At 49.8% G+C, this 19,812-nt stretch overlaps 1 protein-coding gene across 1 annotated transcript in view; it reads left to right on the top strand.

The window, feature by feature from the left end:
* The window catches only part of NOX5 (NADPH oxidase 5), a 21,904-nt gene extending 2,488 nt beyond the window's left edge, over positions 1-19,416 (top strand). Inside the window, 11 exon segments of the mRNA XM_028495090.1 lie at positions 4,389-4,599; positions 5,597-5,831; positions 7,351-7,504; positions 7,667-7,845; positions 8,931-9,098; positions 10,763-10,895; positions 14,169-14,311; positions 18,287-18,331; positions 18,726-18,850; positions 19,101-19,185; positions 19,318-19,416. Of these exon segments, the coding sequence (XP_028350891.1) occupies positions 4,389-4,599; positions 5,597-5,831; positions 7,351-7,504; positions 7,667-7,845; positions 8,931-9,098; positions 10,763-10,895; positions 14,169-14,311; positions 18,287-18,331; positions 18,726-18,850; positions 19,101-19,185; positions 19,318-19,416 (1,577 nt within the window).
* The last annotated feature ends 396 nt before the right edge of the window (positions 19,417-19,812 follow it).

Here is a 19,812-nt window from a genome sequence, read left to right as displayed (position 1 = left end):
GGCCATGGCTCACGGGCCCAGCCGCTCCGCGGCATGTGGGATCTTCCCAGACCGGGGCACGAACCCGTGTCCCCTGCATCGGCAGGCGGACTCTCAACCCCTGCGCCACTAGGGAAGCCCCATCCATGTTTTTTAAAAAACAAAATGGGATTATACTATACACACTGCTTTTTTTCACTAAACAATATAAACAATTGTTCATGTAAGACTGTATTGCTTTATAATATCATTTTTATGGTAGTAAAATATACATAATATTAAATTTACCACTTTAACCAATTTTTAAGTGTATAGTTCAGAAGCATCAAGTAAATTCACATTGTTGGGCAACCATCACCACTATCCATCTCCAGAACTTTTTCATTTTTCCAAACTGACAATGTACCAACTAATCATAACTCCCTATTCCCCCTCCTCCAAGAATTTGACTACTGTAGGTAAATTATATAAGTGAAATTATATACTAGTTGTCCTTTTGTAACTAGCTTATTTCACTTAGCATAATGTTCTCAAGGTTCACCCATGTTGTACCATATGACAGGCTTTCATTCTTTTTTAAGACTGAATATTATCCATTGTATGTATATAACACATTTTGTTTATCCATTCATTTTTCAGTGGACACTTGGGTTGCTTCCATCTCTCGGCTATTATGAATAATGCTGCTATAAATATAGGTGTACAAATATCTCTTCAAGACCCTGCTTTCAATTCTTTTGGGCATATACCCAGAAGTGGAATTACTGGATCATAGGGCAATTCTTTTTTTTGAGGAACTGCCATAGTTTTTTTCCACAGTGGTTATGCCATTTTACATTCACACCAGCAATGCATAAGGGTTCCAATTTCTCCAACACTTGTTATTTTCTGTTTTTTTGATAATAGCCATCCCAATGGGTGTGAAGTGGTAACTCAATGTTGTTATAGCCTCATCTGTAGTGGCTGCACCATATTCCACTGTATGTCTGTGTCCTATGTTCCATGTAGCACAGCCTAATAGTTAAGATCTCTGATTCTTTTCTATTTTTTTTTGTAAAATTAACTTTATTGAAATATTTAATACAATATTTTAAGAGTTGAGTTCAATGAGCTTTGACAAATTCATACATCTGTATAAACCACAGCCACTGCAATCAAGAAAGAAAACATTTATTAGCCTAAAATGTTCCCTCCCCTTTTGCTATCAATGCCTCCCACTCCACCACTTTCTATGACCACACCATTTCTAGAATTTCAAATAAACAGAATCATCTAGTATATACTCTAAGGTCTCTGATTCTGAGGCCAGGTTACCCAGGTTCAAATCTCAGCTCCACCAGTTATTAATCATGTGACCCTGGGGAAGTTACTTAACTTCTCCCTGCTTTAATTTCTTCACGTGTCACATAAAAATAATGACCATCATAATAGCACATACTCGTGAGGTTGCTAGGAGGATTAAATTAGTTAACTTATGTAAACTCAGGACAGTGTCTAGTTCGGGGTACCATCTTTACAGGTGTCAGCTGTTATTTATTACTATTTACTCAAACCCCATTTCCAAAAGGGAGAATTTCATTGTTACCCCCTCTGTTTTTTGGCATTGTAAGTGACACTGCAATGACCTTCATTCTTTGGCAACTTTGTGGCTTAAAGGGTGTCTAAAGACCCAGAATCATCAAAGGAAGAGAGGCTGAAGTGGGAAAAAGGCACCCAATGAGACTGGGGTAGTTGGTGAGGCCAGATGGGGCAGGCCCCAGGGGCCATGGTTTGGAGTCTCAGTACAAGGAGCAATGGGGAGCCATTGAAGAGCATTGAGCAGGGGAGTCACAGGGCTGGATTTGCATCCTGAAAACTCAACCCAGCTGCAGATCTGCTCCTGAGCAAGGCCCTCTGGCCTATGGGGTTTCTCTACCTCCCATTCCCTCCTGACAGTCTAGCCAGACCTCATTCTTGGAACCCACTTCCCAAGTTGACCCACACCACCACCACTACATGGGCAGTTGACTGTACCTGCTTCCTGAGCATCTTCCTCAGACCCCACCCCAATCTCCATGGGACCCTCTTCACTGACTGCTTTCTGACCACCAAGCTTGGCCCACACCTGGGGCTTATCAACAACCTCAGACGGAGAGGTTGGCCTGTGACAGGAGGAAGCAGCACACTCACCTCCTCCTTGCAGACAGAGGTGGGGAAGAAGACAGCAGGTGAGAGGAGGTTTGTAGTTTCAAGGCAGGAACTAGAGGGCACTCGCTTCCAGGGGTTCCAGTTTTCTCCGAGAGCCAGGCAGGGACTAGATAGGCATGAGAAGTGGTCTCGGCAGACAGGGGACCGTGACCTTGCTAGAGAAGCATGAGAGGACTGTGGGCAAGTTGAAGGCCTTGCCATGGCTGCGATCAGACACTTCCTGCTCTCTTGGGTGCTTTTCTTCAGCAATGTTTACTTAGCTGCCCTGGTGCAGGAAAGGAGAAAACAGGTCGTTGGATTCACCTAGGGATGAGATATTTTTAGGGTCAGTGCAATAGAAGGACAGAGGGATAAGGAATAAAAATGTGCACAAGAATAATTGTGAAGGAGAACCCTGGACTTGAAATTGGCTAAGGAGAGTATAAATCTGAATGGATGAGAGGGTTGGAAGGGGACAGGGAGGGATGGGCGCTCTGGATGTGGTCAGAGCGCCCACAGGCTGTTGTGAATCCCTGTGTGATTTTGGCTATAAAAAGAGGGCCCGTTATCACTCTGCAGGGACTTTGGAAGTCCAAACCGAGGAAGTGTTTCTTTTAAAAGGGACTTAAGGACTTCCATAGCCCTTTCAGATCGGGTGGGGAAGGCTTCAACCCATCCTGTGCAATAGTTGGTCTTGGGGGGACCCCCTCGTTCCAGGTTTTAAGAAGAACTTGATCCCCAGGGTTTATTTGTGAAGGAACTGCTCCTTCCTCTGTATTTTTAGTGGGAGCTGGCAGTGTCTTGTGGGCATAGTCCTGGATTGCCTTCTGAACTTGTCCTAGATTAATAATATATCTCAGGGCCTGGTTCATGTCCTCATGCAGTAGAATGTCAGTAGTAAGAAAAGGCCTCCCATAGGTCATTTCAAATGGGCTAAGTCTCAGACCACTCCTGGGGGCTACACGGACCCTGAAGAGTGCAATAGGAAGCAAGTTGGTCCAGGGTGCATGAGTTTCTTGGCAGAGCTTTGCTAAGGTTTTCTTTAAAGTATGCTTCATGCTGGCTCTTGACTAGGAAAACTGAAGGACGGGAGGTGTGGCTGGAGAGTGGCATATTAGACTCTGTACATGATTACAGACTTTGACTTTGGCCCAAGTGATGATCACAATACCCATAAGACTTTTCATTTATATGCAACTACCGTCTTCCATAGACTGCATTAAGTGCTTTATAATTAATTATCTATTATCCTTGAACCAATTCTGAAAGGGAGGAATAATTAGCCCCATTTTACAGATGAGCAGAGTAAGGGGCAATACTCTAAAGGACGTATGGCCCACCATCACACAGTAAGGGGCAGAAGCATGTTGCTACCTCAGGTGTGTCTGTATCCAAAAACAGGCCAAGAAATCACTAATCACGAGTCCTACCGCTCATGATGAATGAAAATATATACAGGAGAAAAAAGTGCCCCAGATCCCATCTCAGTTGGTACAGTAGTTTCTCCGATTGGTTCCAGGACCCCAGTGGATACCAAAATCCGTGTATGCTCAAGTCCCTTAGGTAAAATGGAGTCATACAGTCGGCCCTCGGTATCCGTGGGTTCCACATCCGCCGATTCAACCAACCGCGGGTGGAATCCCCGGGTGCAGAACGCAACCTTTTGGGGGGTCGACAGTACTTCTGGCTTCCTTTTCACATCACTCTTAGCCACTCATGTTCACATAAGGCCACAAGGCTGGACTTGAGGGCCCAACTGCAGCCTCTCAGGACAACATGGATGAGCAAATTTTGCTACAGGCTGGGGAACAACAGGGAACCTCTTCACCACCACCTCATATACAATTCGCCTCTGGATAATTGAAGCTCTGGGCACGTAGCTCCTTATAGATTAAGTAAGCAAGTGTATCTTCTGGGCAGATGATCTTGGAAGTTGAGTGGTACTTAGAGAGCAGGCTGCAGATTCTGGAGGAAGGCATGCACTGAGTCCAAAGATTCTCCATGCTTGGGGAGATGTTCACCTCTGTTGAGCTCGGCAGTAGGGAGCCATGGAAGGTTTGTGAGCGGAAGGTGCCATATGTCCTTCGATTGCCTGGTCTATGCTCCTAAAGAGAGTTGGTTGGCAGAAAGATGAAGATGAACGAACCACTGATGCAATGGTTGTGCAAGGCAGGGCGAGTCTGCAAGTACAGAGCCAGGACTGGGGGCAGGCCCACACTCGGCTTCATCCTCACTTGGGCCAGGGAGCGGCTCCATCAACGTGGACGAGATGCGCATCGTGCTGCTATCGTGCCTGCGTGAGAGCGCCATCTCGCTGGCCGAGGAGAAGCTGGACCAGCTGACGCTGGCGCTCTTCAAGTTGGCGGACAAGGACTGAAGCGGCGCCATCACCTTCGATGATCTTCGAGATGAGCTGCAGCGCTTCCCCGGGGTCATGGAGAACCTGACCATCAGGTACCGTCCTGTCTCGTGCAGGGGCACTGCCAGTGCCGGGATTAGACACCAGGTGCGAAGTGTGGCCTGAACACACGGCGGATCCCTCAGCCCGGCCCCGCCCCTCCCCGCCCAGGTCGGCCCCGCCCCAGATAAGCCCCGCCCATCCCCTCCCCTCTTTGCTTGCTTTCTCTTGGGGACAAAGGTCTGTAGTGCAGGGCAGCTGTAGTCATGTGTCCATTTTCTACAGTGTTTCTTTAGAATCAACTCACAATATTAAGTGCTGGGCATTTTTACAATTATACCAGTGCATAGCATGGAAAAGGAAATTAAAGTTACAAAAGGAATGAAGTTACAAAAGGACATTAAAGTTACTTCACCTGAGGTAACACGCCTAGGATCACACAGATAGTTAGCAAAGACAGTTATTTATTCAACTTGGTTGAGCAGCTACTATGTACCAAGCCTTGTTCTCAGTAATGGCAGAGCTCTGCTGGGGCTACGTTCCAGACTGAAGGACAGGTAACTGATACCAATAAACAAGTACATAAACTAGATACGTACAAATTTGATAAGCACTGTGGAGAAAATAATATAAAAAGCGTGTAACAACAGACCCAAGTTTGTCTGACTCCAAGCTCTGAATAGTGCCAGTTTTGTAGTTCATTCTTTTTGTGTATTAACTTTCTCATGGGTTATCACAAAATGTCTCAGATTCTTCCATCCTTTTCGATTACCTCCCCCGCCCCGCCCCCAGTTGGGAAGTAAGGAAAGGTAGTTAAAAAAAAAGTCGTGCGTGTGGCATCCGAAAGACCAGAGATTCATCCCAGTTCCACCTAGCTGTGTGACTGTAAGCAAGTCACTTGACCTCTCTGTTTCCTGGTGTAAAAGAAAGCCGGCCTGTTTGCCACGAGGCTCCCTGAGAGTTAGTGGGCTGCAGAGGGAATGGGGTCTCTAGGTTCAGACTCTGGTGGTCCCCTCCACACCGCGGCCTTCTGAGTGGAGCCCTCTCTCACAGTGCTGCCCACTGGATGACTCCTTCCGCTGCCGGGCCGCCCCGACACCGTACTCGCCAGCTGACCTCTGCCTAATGGCACAACCACCACAGCCACCTGCCCTGCCTGCCCGCCTATGTGGGCCTCCATGCGCTGCTCTTTGCCCTGGCAGCTAGTGCGCACAGGGCCCTCGGCGCCAGTGTCATGGTGGCCAAGGGCTGCGGCCAATGCCTCAACTTTGACTGCAGCTTCATCGCGGTAGGGTTCTGCGGGCACAACGCAGGGAAACGGGTAGGGGGACTGATGTAGGCTCCTCTTAGACAAAATGACCCACATGTGGACACCTGCAGTGTCAGGGTAGGATGGCACCTTAGAACTCAACTGGGCCAACACTCAGTGGTGGGGACTAAGGCTCAGAGGGGACAGTGAGCTGTCCATAGTCACACAGCAGGTAAATAACATAGCTGGCATTTTTGTGTGCTACTATGTACAAGTCACAGTGCTAAGCACTTTCCATCTGATCCTCACAATAACACTATGGTGGACCCAGAGGAGGTGGGCTGGCTCCCGTGCAGAGCTCCAACCAGAAAAAGAATACTTCCAGAGGCCTTGAATGCCAGAATGTGATTCTGGGGACCAGAGACTGAGGTCTCCAAGTGTATTTGATGACACACTTTGGCAACTGGAACGAAATAAAACACAACAAAAATAAACAGAAAACAAAAACCCCTCCCAATTACCCAGTATATGCTCACTTACTTATAATTATATGCATGCCCTATTATCATTAGCCAATAGGTTTATGGCACAATATAACTATAAGGCAAGCTTCATCCTTTTCTTTCTTTTTTAAAGATTTTCTTGATGTGGACCATTTTTTAAAGTCTTTACTGAATTTTTTACAAGATTGCTTCTGTTTTATGTTTTGGTTTTTTGGCCGCGAGGCATGTGGGTTCTTAGCTCCCCGACCAGGGATCGAACCTACACCCCTTGCATTGGAAGGTGAAGTCTTAACCGCTGGGCCGCCAAGGAAGTCCCAAGGTTCATTCTTACTGATCAGGGATATACATCTCTAGTCCAAATACTCCTCCTGACACTATCAGCTTCTTATTAGAGTGGGTTTTATTTATAACCTCATAACTGGCTACAAAGAATTCACACCAGGGGTGGGTGACATGTGACTCATTTTTGTGGTCACTTGCTCTTGCCTTATTAACACTATTTTCAATCTGCATTTTCTCTGTAGGGAATCTTTTTAAGTTACTTGTTCCTGCTGAGGGATGGTTAGCTTACTTAAGTTAAAAGCAGTTAATGTAATCTGCAAATCCACGTATCAGGGCATGCATAAATACATTGAAGTAAATGAGCAAGTGAGGGGACCTTCATCATAAACCCCTTGAAAAGCCCCATCTGCCCCCAGGACATCTCGAGAACCACATGTGACATGGTGCCAGTCTGACATATGACTAAATGAGGGCACCATGTCTCCACAGATACTAAATATTAGTAAAAGCCTATGTGCTTCCCACGTGTTGAGATAAAAGTGATACCAGCAGACATTCTGTAACATTTTTTCTTCGCCAGTTCTGGAGATCCTACTTTGCAGACCCCCAGCTTTGGACCTAGGGGAGCAGCGGAGGCTTGGGGGCAGGGGAGGTGGTGACAGGGCCCCGTTTAGGAAGCACAACAGGCTCAGGGTAGGGAAACAGCTGCTGGGGAGCAGAGGACAGGGCGGAGAGCGAGCCAGGTGGGGCTCTCTGCCGCTTTGCCCGGCCAGGTGCTGATGCTTAGGCGCTGCCTCACATGGCTGCGGGCCACGTGGCTGGCTCAGGTCCTGCCGCCGCACCACAACCTCCAGTTCCACCAGCTTATGGGCTACGTGGTGGTCGGGCTCTCCCTCATCCACACCGTGGCCCACGTGGTGAGCTTCGGTGAGTAGCCTGGGGCAGGGGCTGGGGACCCGGGCTTTCCACAGACCCCTCAGTTATCCTGCCCCTGTGTGTCCCGCCGGCCCACTGGGCAGAGAAGGGGGAGGGGTGGGAACCCCAAAGGGAAAGTGCAACGGGCAGAGCTTGTCTCGTGCTCGTCTGCAGCACTGCGGGCTCAGTCCAAGGCCAGCCCCCTCCAGTTTGGGGAACTGCTGCTCACCACGAGGCCTGGCATTGGCCCGGCCCACGGCTCGGCCTCCCTGACCCGTGTGGCCCTGTTCCTACTGCTGCCTGGCATGTCCGCCTGCTCCGGCCCCTGGGTCCGCAGGAGCGGCCACTTTGAGGTGCCCGAGCCCTTGCCCCTTTGCCTGTCCCATCCTGGGCTCCCAACTTCATTTCATGCTGTGTTCCCTCTAAATTACTCCAGAGCCCAGGAAGCTCCAGGCGGTCTGCATACTATGGACATGTGATTTGGAGTTCTGCCATTGGGCTGTAGTTTATGTCTGCTGAGTGAAAATATTTTGCTCTAGAAGATTCTTCTGGCTTTTTCGCTGGCTTATCCCCTTGCTCTAATTGGATTAAACTGGGCACAGGGAGGGGAAGGAACACAGGCTTTGGGGATTCTAATCCCCACCCCACTACTTACAGGTCACTCATTGTCCTCATCTGTAAAACGGATCTATAATTCTCTACCTTTGAAGTTATTAATATTTTAGGAATTAAATAAGATAATACATGTGAAGCCAATAACTACACACATCTGGCACATGGTCAGTCCAAAAGTATTAGGTCTAGCTTTGCTTTCCTCTCTATAGCCTCCTCGAGATACAAGAGGTCACAGAGGATTTGGTTGGGAGACTGGAACTGTCCCTTGGACTGATTTGGTCACATCAGAAATAGACATATATAAATATATATATATATACATGGCACCTACTTGGGGCCAGCAATGATCCTTTGAAGTCAGAATCAGCATCCTCATTTGACCCATGAGGAATCTGACTCTCAGAAAAGTAACTTACCAGGCCAAGGTCCCACAGCTAGTAGCAGAGCAAGTATTAAAACTCAGGGCTTTGCTCTTTCTCCTCCACTCCCAGTACACCATTGCTGTCTTTCCTTCCTTCCCCCTGAGAAAGGGTCAGTGGACTGAGACACTGATGCTCATGAGCCCAGAACACCCCCAGGCAGATGTTCCAGATGTTTGCCACTAGCACCAAGAATCTTCCCTTACAGACTTTCTGGATCAAGCCCCCAGAACACAGAGGCAATGAAGCTTCCCACCCCCAACCTCCTACCCAAGCCTGTTCCCAGGAGAGGGTGTGTGTGGCCAAGGCTCTGGGCACAGTCCTGGCTTTAAGGATGGCTGTGATTCTTGGCTCTGTTCCACCCCCAGGCCTTGACTCTGGCAACTTACTCCCCACCCCCACAGGTGTTCTATTGGACCCACCTGTCCTACCTCCCATGTCTGCACGGGCTCAACTTCTGGAAGTGGCTGATGGTCCCTGGCGCTTTGTTCTTCCTGGAGAAGGCTGTCGGCCTGGCCGCATCCCGCATGGAGGCCCTGTACATCGTGGAAGTCAATCTCCTCCCTTCCAAGGTGCAAAGGGGGCCTGACGAGCCAAGGGGAGTCACAGGTGGTGGGGTGCAGCAGCTAGTACTCTGTTAGACCCCCGCCCCCAAGGAAATGGGGCGCCCCATCACAGTGGAGAAGATAAGCAAAGTGCAAGACTCGATCCAGTCCTCCAGGAGTGACACTTCTGGAAGGGGAATGACGGATAGGCAGGATACCGCTAAAGGCCAGTGTGCCCAGAATACCTTCAGTAAGTATATATTAGTGTCTACAAGGTGGCAGGCCCTGCGCTAGGTGACAGATGCAGAGAAGGCTCAGGCACTGTCCCACTCTCCACGGGCACACAGGCTAATAGGAGAGTCAGCCCTTCTGTTACAGTGCAGGACTGTGTTGGTAAGAGAAGAAGAATCCCAGGAGGTGTTAAAACTCTTTGTCTTTGAGAGATCAGAGAAGCTTCAGAATGAGAGGGGAGCTGCCTTTTCAGGGTTTTGAAAAATGAATAGGAGTTTGTTGGATAGTCAAGATAAGGAAGGGTTTGCTTGGATAAGGAACAGCATGGGCAAAGGCACAGAGTTTTGAAAGGGCATACTGTGCTTGGGGGACTACAGGTAATTTGGCACAGCTGGAGCCAAGGTGCCAGGGAGAAGCTGGAGGGGTGGGCAGGGCCTAAGGGTGAGTGGCCTCACTCTGCAGGCCACGGGGAACTCTTGAGCAGGGTGGGGGACGGGTAGGCGGTGGTACTGAGCTGCTTTATACTCCAGCTGCATTTCTTTAGTCGCTCTGTAGAAGATGGCTTGGAGGGGACCACTGGGGAGGCTGTCCCACACATGTAGATGAGAGCTCATGAGAGCCTTGACCTTGAACTGGGTGGGGAGGGGGCATGTCACAGAAAGACTCAAGAGGTAACTGGCTGCATTTGCGGTTGAGGTGGGGAAGGCGTCTAGGCTGTCTTGCAGGTGCCTGAGTAACTGGGGCCATTTTTGGAGAAAGGGAAGGCAGTTCTGGGTGGGTTTGACTCTGGACAGCTTGAGAGTGAGGACACGGAAGCTGACTAAGAGGCCAAGGTTTCTGTCTAGACCCTGGCATCAGACAGAGTGGTTGGATTCAAATCCCGTGGTTTCTTAACTGGTGGCCTTGAGCAAGTCATTTAACCTCTCTGAGCCTCAGCCTCTCCTGCGTAAAGTGGAGAAAGAATGACATTCATCTCAGAGAGTCGCTGTTAGGATTAGAGATAGCACTAGAAGAGCTCCACACAGCTCTGGCACCCAGTACGTGCTCAATAAACTGAAGCTACTATCCAGGAGGCTGTTGTATCCTGGGGAGATGCCTGTTCATGGTTGGAATACCACCCAAGTGCCACAGAAGTTCCAAGAAAGGGGCTGGAGCAGTCAGGGGCTTCACAGAGAAGAAGGGCCGCTGAGAAGCAGTATTTACACCACAAGAAGTGGGATCACACCATGAGCCCCACTTCAGACACAGCCTGACTTCCCTTCTCTGATCACTGCCAACCCCCTGGTTGGCAGATGTGTTGCAGGGGTGAGACCCCACTCACAGGCACAGAAGAGTCTCATGTCTGGGGCCAGCCTGGCTTATGGTGGAGAAAGACAGCCCAGCCTCCATCCTCTGGCCTTGGGGCCCCTGGCAGCTCTGGGCCTGCACAGATGACCCTGGTCTCTTTCTTCTCTCCCCAGGTCACTCATCTCCTCATCAAGAAACCCCCTCTTTTCCACTACACGCCTGGCGACTACTTGTATCTGAACATCCACACCATCTCGCGCCACGAGTGGCACCACTTCACTATCAGCAGCGCTCCCGAGCAGAAAGGTAGGCCTGCGCCAGCCCCACCGGTCACTCAGCAGGTATTACTGAGTCCTTGCCGTGTGCCAAGCAAGGCTGGGAACCGGGAACACAGAGGTGAACAAGACCAGACACACAAAGTCGACCTCCCAAAGCGACGTGCAGATGCTGACCGAATGGGGTGTTTGGGGCTGTACCGGCTGCCATGAGGGTCACAGGGGAGGGCCTGGCCTGGTGGGGGAAGTGGGCAGGGTGGCATTTCAGCTGAACTTTGAAGGGTTCGTAGGAGTTTCCTAGGTAGGGAAGGACGAGGGGGTGGAGGCGGAGGGAGAAGCATGAAAACGTGGAAACGTAGGAGGGTCTGATGTAGTTTGGGCTGAGGGTTGGGTGAAGTAGGGGCAGGGGGCGCAGGAGAGAGGGTCAGAGAAGGGACCAAAGGCAGACAAGAGTGGCTGGCAAAGTCGAAGAGAACCAGGGTGGGACTGTGAAAGACTTCAAACGCAGAGTGGAACGCAGAGTGGAACGCAGGATGGCGCAGGCGGTTGGGAGCCCTCAGGGGTCTTAAGCAGAGGAACAGCAGCTCAGAGGAGAGGGGGGACCAGGTCGTTTCCAAGGGGGGCTGTGACAGGAAGCCAGGCTTCTGCACTCCATGTGGGCATGAGCCCTGTGGGGCGCCAAGGCAGCAGAAGCCCTCGCACCCTTCTCCCCCATCCCTGGACCACCCCTATTCCCTCTGGATACCCAGCACCCATAGAACCACTCAGCTGACCCTCCCTTTGCCCAGCAGTCCTCTGACTTGCAACCATGCGTGGGCCTGCCTTCTGGTCCTGAGCTGTTGGTCGGGCCACAAGCTGGACCTCTGACCTCCTGGCCGGGCATTGGCCCTCCCACCTCAAGCGGTGCTTCTGACAGAGGAGACCTTGTGTGGCCTGTTACAGCGAGACCCTTGCTCGGCTTCATGAGGAGTAAAGGCTTCTGGTTGCCAGGGTTCTCTGACCCACCCCCATTAAAAGCTGTAGCTTCACTCAGGATGCCTCCCACCCCCTGGCCTAGCTCCCTCAGTTCAGGGCGCAGACCCAAGTCCAGGGTTCCCCACCCTAAGCTGCACAACACCTGCCCTGGAATCATGTGAGTGGTGGCCTGGATGTACAATGGGGTGAGGGTGTGTGTTAGAGAGGGTGGGTTATCTTCTTCCTATTCTTCTTTCCTTTGCTGTTTTGTAAAGAACAGATATGCTTCTGGAAAATTCAGACAGTATAGAAACATGTCCCGAAGAAAATTAAAATCCCTCAAGTAATTCCACCCAAAGAAATCCATTGTCCCAAGGGGGAAAGGGGTGAGGGGATGAATTGGGAGATTGGGATTGACATATATACACTCTTGATACTATGTATAAAATAGATTCCATAATGAGAACCTACTGTATAGCACGGGGAACTCTACTCAATGCTCTCTGGTGACCTAAATGGGAAGGAAATCCAAAAAAGAGGGGATATATGTATACATACAGCTGATTCACTTTGCTGTACAGTAGAAACTAACACAACATTGCAAAGCAGCTATACTCCAATAAAATTTAAAAAAGAAAACAAAATAAAACCATTGCCTTCCAGATCTTGATACATCTCCATGGATAATCAGAAGCAGAGATAATTCTGCATGCAAGGGATCACTGTTCTCACTGTTTTGAAGCCCACTTTTTCTCCATGAATAGTATGTCATGAAAATCTTTGCATGTCAGTTCTTTTAAAAGAATAACTTTTCCTTTTAATGGCTGCATACTATTCCAATGTATCAATACTAATATGATTATAATGACCATGTTTATTTTATGGATGTGTTATTTATTTGACCAATTCTTGAAGGGGTTTCTTCAGGGTCTCAGCTTGGAATCTGCCCATGTCTTGGGCCCGAGTCCCCTGCAGTGAGCTGAGTGAGTCTATACGGGGGCTGGTAAATCCTCCAACTTTGTTTGCAGAGCTGGCTTACAGAATCAGGAGTGGGACTCAGGCTGGCAGGTGCAGCTGATTGAATTCAGCTGACATTTAAGAGGCCTTCTCCATATGAGTCACTGTGTGAGGCAGTTCAGGGTGCATCTGTGCGACAGGGCATAGCCCAGCCCTCCTGCCTCTCTGCACCCTGAAGGGTGAGGAAGCGCCAGGAAGGCGCATGGGAGTAGGGATCCAAGCATGTGACTTTTCAGTCCCCTCCTCACAAAGCTGTGAGAGGATGCCTCACCTCTCTGTAAACACAGGGTCCAACCAGTTCATTCAGGAACTTAGGTGGACAAAAAAATGTGACATCTTTGTTTTCAATAACAGCTAATTAAAATGTAGCATTTTCTTCAGGTATGAATGCAGGTAACAAACCATAGTAGCATTACCAATCCGTGTGCCTTTTTCGAAATGAAAACCATGTATTCTTTTTCATACCACATTACGGCTGCTGTCCATACTTTGGGACATCATTCATGCTTATTGCTAATTCACGTTTCCAGTGACCACGTGGCTCCTGCTGCATCTCGTTATTTCATGTATTAACAAAAACACACATGTATTCTTAAATCAAAATTTTAAAAAATATATTTTGATAACTGTCTCATTATAATTGGTTTCATTTGTAATTCCTACATATGTTATTCAATGTATTTAAAAACCTTATTCTGAGAAGGAGTCTATCCATTTCCTTCATACGACTGCCGAAAGAGTCCGTGGTTTAAAATAAAAGAAAAAGGATGAGATGTCTTAGGGGCCTCCTTACTCTCATGTGGGTTCTTTCTGGTACCCTTCAATAGAGGGGTAACCCCCCCAGGGTTTTCCATCGGTCATCCACTCAACAGGGAACCTTAGTAAGCACCCCCTGCGTCCCAGACACTGGGGGCAGTGCAAGCTGTTGCTCCCACCATTGACTGAGCACCTACTGTGTGCAGAGCCGTTGACAGGCACCCGGTTGAATGTGGGAGAGAGAGGGTCCCCACCTTGGTGAGACACTGGCTTGATGGAGGAGGCCTGGCCCCCACCCCTAGGGAGCTCCCAGTGTGCTCAGGGCCACTCTGACCCCTGTCTTGGCAAAGGAGACTGAACCCTTAGGTTGACCTCACCGAGCAAGATTGCCAGGTCTGCACAGAGAGCTCGACTCTCCAAGTCCCATGACTGTGGCTGCTAGTTTGGGCCTGAGGAAGGACATTCAAAGGAGGACTTAAGGGGCGGACGCCCAGTCCCAATCCCTCCAAGTGAGACGTGTCTGTCCCTGCTGGAGAACAGTGCTGAACCCTTTCCTCCCTCCCTGTCTCTTGCTCAGACACCATCTGGCTACACACCTGGTCCCAGGGCCAGTGGACAAACAGGCTGTATGAGTCCTTCAAGAAATCAGACCCAGAGGGCTGTGGTTCCGAGAGGCTCTCAAGGAGTTTGAAGATGAGAAGGAGTCAGAGGAAGCTGCAGGTAAGTGACTGCAGGGAAGTAAGTCTCCACCATGGTGACAAACCCATGGGGAAAAGTTGCCTTCTTAGTTGGCAACCACTGAGCAGCTGTCGTGTACACCGGCTGGATGGTGGCACACAGGGCAAGGCAACTACAGACTGTGTGGTCCAAGAGCCTCCTCGAAGCCTGACCACTCCAGATCCTCCCCGTTCCAGTGTGCTCCATTAGAAAGAAGGGGACAATGCAAAGAGGGGGAAATTGAGCTGAGAAAAACCCACCCCCACCTCTCTGCTCTAACGCTTTCTAACTGTATGGCCTTGGGCACATCTTTTAGCCTTGCTGAGCCTCAAGTTGTTCATCTACAAGCTGGACGTGCTTCCCACCATTGGCTTTCCTTTTACACATGATTCTTTTAAGGACCAATGGAATGAATGCATGTCAAGTATTGAGTGAACTGAGCAACATGGTCCAGAGGGATCATTCATTACCACCATCACCATCATCACCACCACCATCATTATCATCATCATCATCACCGTCACCATCACCATCAGCACTGTTATCTTTTGAGCCCTGATGAACTGCACAAAATTGACAGTCTGCCAGTGCCTGGAGTAAATACAAGTTCTGAGAGGTTTGGGAGGAATACAGAGAGATCAGAGCAGCACCTGAGGAAGCAGGGATAGATGTAGGAGGCTGAGGGTGCCTGAACACTTAGTAGGCTGTACCACTAAGCCGGGAGACAGGTTAATATGTGGAAACCCTGTTGAAGGTCAAAGGAAGAAAGTCCCCAGGCCTGGCCCAGCCCTGCCTTGCCCCTGTGGAATTTAAAGTCCAGGGGAGAAAACCATGTGGAATCCTGCCTGGTCAGACCAGAGGGACCTTCTAGAACAGTGCCAAGAGCAAAGCTCTGGGAAATGGAGAGGTAGGTAGAAACAAGCAGAGTGTTCTCTCCTGTTAATCAGGGGAAACCTCCCAAAGGAGAAAGCTGATTTTCAAAACTGGGCTAGTCTTGGCACACTGAGATTGGTGGGTAGATACACTAAAAGCAGTGTTTCCTTGGGGTCTTAAGTACCGCTGCCAAAGAATAAATTGGCACAATCTTTCTGGTGGGCAGTCTGGCTATATGTGTCAGCATTTTAATATCTATATCGAATGGCCCAGCAATGCCATTTTTAGGGATTTAGCCTAAAAAGTTAATTGGACATGTACACAAGAAGTACATTAACCACCTTGTCATTCATTCATTTACAAATATCTATTGAGCACAGGATCTACTGTTTTCCAGGTACTGTTTTAGATGCTGGAGATATGTCAATAAGCAAAATAGCCATTGGCACTGCTTCCCTTCTGGAGGGGGAGATAGACAGTAAATGCACAAATAGATATAAAATGTGTCATGTGGTAATAAATGCTATAAAAAAATAAGTTAAGGTAAAGGGAAAGAGCTAATTTATATAATATACCGTGGTTGTTAACAAGAATGAGAAAATGAGGATAACCAAAATGTCCAACAATAGGGAAGCAGTTAAATAAATTACTGATCCCCCTTCTAATAGAATAGTAAGTTGCCTAAAAAAGACTATGTGAACGTATATGCATTAGCACGTAAAGCTGGTCAAGATGTAGTAAGTGGAAAAGGCAAGTTACAAAGCAGTACGTTCCATTTATGTGAAAGTGTGTGTGTGTGTGTGTGTGTGTGTGTGTGAAAAAGATCTGGAAAGACAGAGAAAATGTTTAGAGAAGTTGTGTCTTCCAATTCAGGGTAGTTTTTTACATTATTCTTTAAAGTTCTGTAGTATCTGAATCTTAAAAAAAAAACTAACACGTACTGCTCTTGTGGTTTAAATCATAAAGCACTGTTTTTTCTGACACCAAACAGTGTTTGCAGCCCCAGCCCATCCACTTTGGAGCCTCGGCACAGGGCGCAATGGCCTCCAACAAGGATGTCTCTGTGGAGCTGATGTCCTACAGGCCCAAGGGAACTCCACAGCAGGGGGATGAAGGCCTGGTGTACGTGGGGACAAAGGACGGGGTTCAGGCACATTGGGAAGCTGCAGCCGAGGACCTGGGCCAGGTAAGGCTGAGGAAGCTGGGGCTGGAGCCTGGAGAGCCAATGATTTTTCTTCCCAGGAACGGTGGGTGGGTCCTTGGAACTTGGAAGAGAAGGCCTCAAGGGCAGGCCACATTTAGGAGGGACCACACACCATGTGTAGCCAGTCACCTGCATGGCACCTTCATAACTTTTGCCATATTTACTTCCCACAGGTAATATTTCCTACTGAATCTTTCTCCTTACATCCCAACATTACTTTCAACTTAATTGTATTTTAAAAGGACTCTTTAGATTGCCATGTTTAATGAAGAACCAGTTGTCATGTGCCATAAACAGAAGATAACTCTGAAAGCAAAAGCAATGTAATTAAATTCTTGCCAGATGTTGCTGCCTGCTAAGTGAGGCTCTGAGCCTGAGCTGCATCCACTGCTTGTTCCTTCTCCCTCTCTCTCTCCCTCTCTCTCTCTCTCTCTCTGTCATGCTCTCCATCTCTTTCTTTCTTAGCTTGTTAAAAGAAAAAAAGGAGGAGGGATTAGTAAGTGTTAGAGAGATGTTAAAGATAAAATAACCATGATGTAAGGCTTTCTCCTTGCAATGAGAAGGATTTTTAAAAATTGTAAGAGAGGGCTTCCCTGGTGGCGCAGTGGTTGAGAATCCGCCTGCCGATGCAGGGGACATGGGTTCGTGCCCCGGTCCGGGAAGATCCCACGTGCCACGGAGCGGCTGGGCCCGTGAGCCATGGCCGCTGAGCCTGCGCGTCCGGAGCCTGTGCTCCGCAACGGGAGAGGCCACAGCAGTAAGAGGCCCGCGTACCGCAAAAAAAAAAAAAAAAAAAAAAAAAAATTGTAAGAGAAATATCCCTCTCACGGTGTACTTCCGAAAATAATCCTCACAAGTAGTTCACATGCAGCACTGTGGAGGACACAGAATTCTGTTGCCCCCAAAGAAGCAACGTGGTGTGACGTGGTGAGTGCAGGACGGGCAGCTGGAGGCCCAGGCTCCACCCTGAGCTCTATGGGAACTTGGGCCAGTCATTTCCACACTCTCGGGTTTGGCTTCTCTCTGTGAAATAAGGGATTTGCCGGGATGATTGTGAAGGTCACTCCTCACCAGAGAGAAACTATCACAGGCCCCTGCAGCCCTTTCGGGGGTTGGTGGGGGGGGTCTGTTTCCTTCATCTTCAGGAAGGAAGCACTTTGACCTCAGGGAATCTGGTCTGCCTGTCCTCGGGCTGGAAGAGTTAGGCAGAGCAGAGGAGGCCTGCTCCCTGCCCTCAGGCAGCTCCCTGTCAGCAAGCCCAGAGCAGGGTCCCAAGGGCATGGGCGAACTCTGAGCCAGGCCCATGCGTGGCTTTTCTGCCTGGAACAGCTGGTCAAAGCTTCCAGGAGGAGCTGCCACTCCAAGTGAGCTGCACAATGAAGGATGCACAGGAATTTGCCAGCTGGGCAAGAGGAGAGCGTGCTCTAGGCACAAGGAAAGAACGTTCAAGGCCGGGGCTGTGTCTAGAGACATGGAAGCTATCGGGAGTGGCTGAGCCCAAGAGGCGGCTGGGGTGAGTCTTATCCCATCACACCCTGAAGCTGACTTGTGTTGGACCTCCAGAGCGACTGTTACATTTCTCAGGAATTTTGAGAGCCAGTTATCAAGCACAGTCATTGGTGGGAGCCATGATGGCAGCGTTTACACCGGAAATCTAGACACTAACAATCAGGAGTTTGTCGTTGCTGGTGGTGGTGCTTTCTTTTTCTGAGGAGTCCATGTACCAGCACACCACTGATGTTCTCCCTCAAAAGTGCCCCATGCTCCCTGGAATGGTTGGGGCAGAAAAGGCAATTCCCTTTTTGTAAGGTTGCTCAGACTGGCAAGGGCGAGGAAGCCTCTGAGAAATGCCTGGCCCGCCCACTCCCAGAGACCCACCTTCTCTGCTCTACTCCCTGCAGGTCTCCGAGGTGTCCTCTGAGAACCACCAGTTCTGTAACATCAAGGTGAGAGGCTCAAGGGGGTGGCCCCAAGCAGAGGAATCGAAGCCTCTGCCCACGGAGAGGGCTTGCGGTGGCTCTTGGTACCAGGGTTCCGCAGTCCCCACGGTCTGACTCCCAGGTCTCCAGATAACGGAACCAAACCCCTGCCCTCGCAGGGCACAGGGGGCGTGCTGGCTGCGCCCTGCTCTCACCAGCTCTGCATGCGAACATTCTAGGGCTCTCCCAGACTCGGGCTCAGAGCACAGAGTGTAGAATGTGCTCTGAGTGGGAGTCACTTACTCCTGGGTTCCAGCCCAGGAGATGACTGCCTGCATATAAAGGGAGGTCCTGAAGCGTCGGGGTCCGCTTCTCCCTCACCCACCCACCCTCTCTTTCCTCTAACCCCTCCTGCATGCAGTGCTACATTGATGGCCCTTACGGGACCCCCAACCGCAGGATCTTCGCCTCCGAGCATGCTGTGCTCATCGGGGCAGGTGTCGGCATCACCCCCTTTGCTTCCATCCTGCAGAGCATCTTGTACAGGTGGGTGGACAGGCTGTGGCCCTGCCTGCGTCCCAGGGCAGAGTCCTGAGAGACCACCTCCCCTCCCCGCCCTGCCTTCTCCCTCCTTTCACCTGGCTCCCTCTCACCTTTTCTCTCTTTCCTCTCCTGCTCTTTATTGGGTCTCACCCCTCCCCCTCCCCATGGGTTGGGCCCTGCACTGTTCTCTGGGGTCCCGAGAAATCTCATACTCACCCCAAACTCAAAAGCCCCTCCTCTCTTCTCCCCTCAGGCACCAGAAGAGAACGCACATCTGCCCCAACTGCCAGCCCTCCGGGAGGGAGGGTGTGCAGGATGCTGACATGAAGCTCCACAAGGTCAGTGAGCACTGCCTCTTGCAGGAAGGACTGGGGCGCTCCCCAGGCACCAGAGCTAGGTGCCCCCTGTGCAGAGGCAGGGGGGGATAGATGACCTCTCCCCGGCTTGGATCCGCTGTTCTCTGGGTTCAGGGCTCCCCCAGAGAGACATTCTGGGCCCTAAAGGCGGGCATCTCGTTAAAGAACACGGAGCCTGAAAGTCAGGCAGCCGGGATTCAGTTACAGCCATGATACTTGCTAGCCGTGACCTGATGGTGGTTTTAAAAGTGAAAACGTTTGCCGTTTGAAAATTTATTATTCTGTGTAGGCCACTTCAAAGAGTTTCTAAAAAAAATAATGAAGTAATGTTTTTCTGCCTGTCCTAAACTTAAGATCTCAGAATACTGCTTGCTGTAAACAATAGATTATTAGAGAAAATCCTGACCTGGTTGTCAGGACCCCGAGTTCTCATCCCATGCTGCTCTGGGGCCTGGGCAATGTTCCTCACCTCTGTGAGCCTCGGTCTCCCCCTCCCTTAAATGGGGGCGATAATGTGTGCCCTGCTAACAGCAGGGTGGTTACACCAGGGCCCTGGGGATCACAGATATGAGTGAATGAGGTAGGCCCCCCTCTGAACTGGACCCTTCT

Source organism: Physeter macrocephalus, chromosome 11 (assembly GCF_002837175.3).
Source record: "Physeter macrocephalus isolate SW-GA chromosome 11, ASM283717v5, whole genome shotgun sequence".
In the NCBI taxonomy this organism is placed as follows: Eukaryota; Metazoa; Chordata; class Mammalia; order Artiodactyla; family Physeteridae; genus Physeter; species Physeter macrocephalus.
Note: the sequence above shows the minus strand (reverse complement) of the source record. Positions and strands in the feature narration are given on the sequence as shown.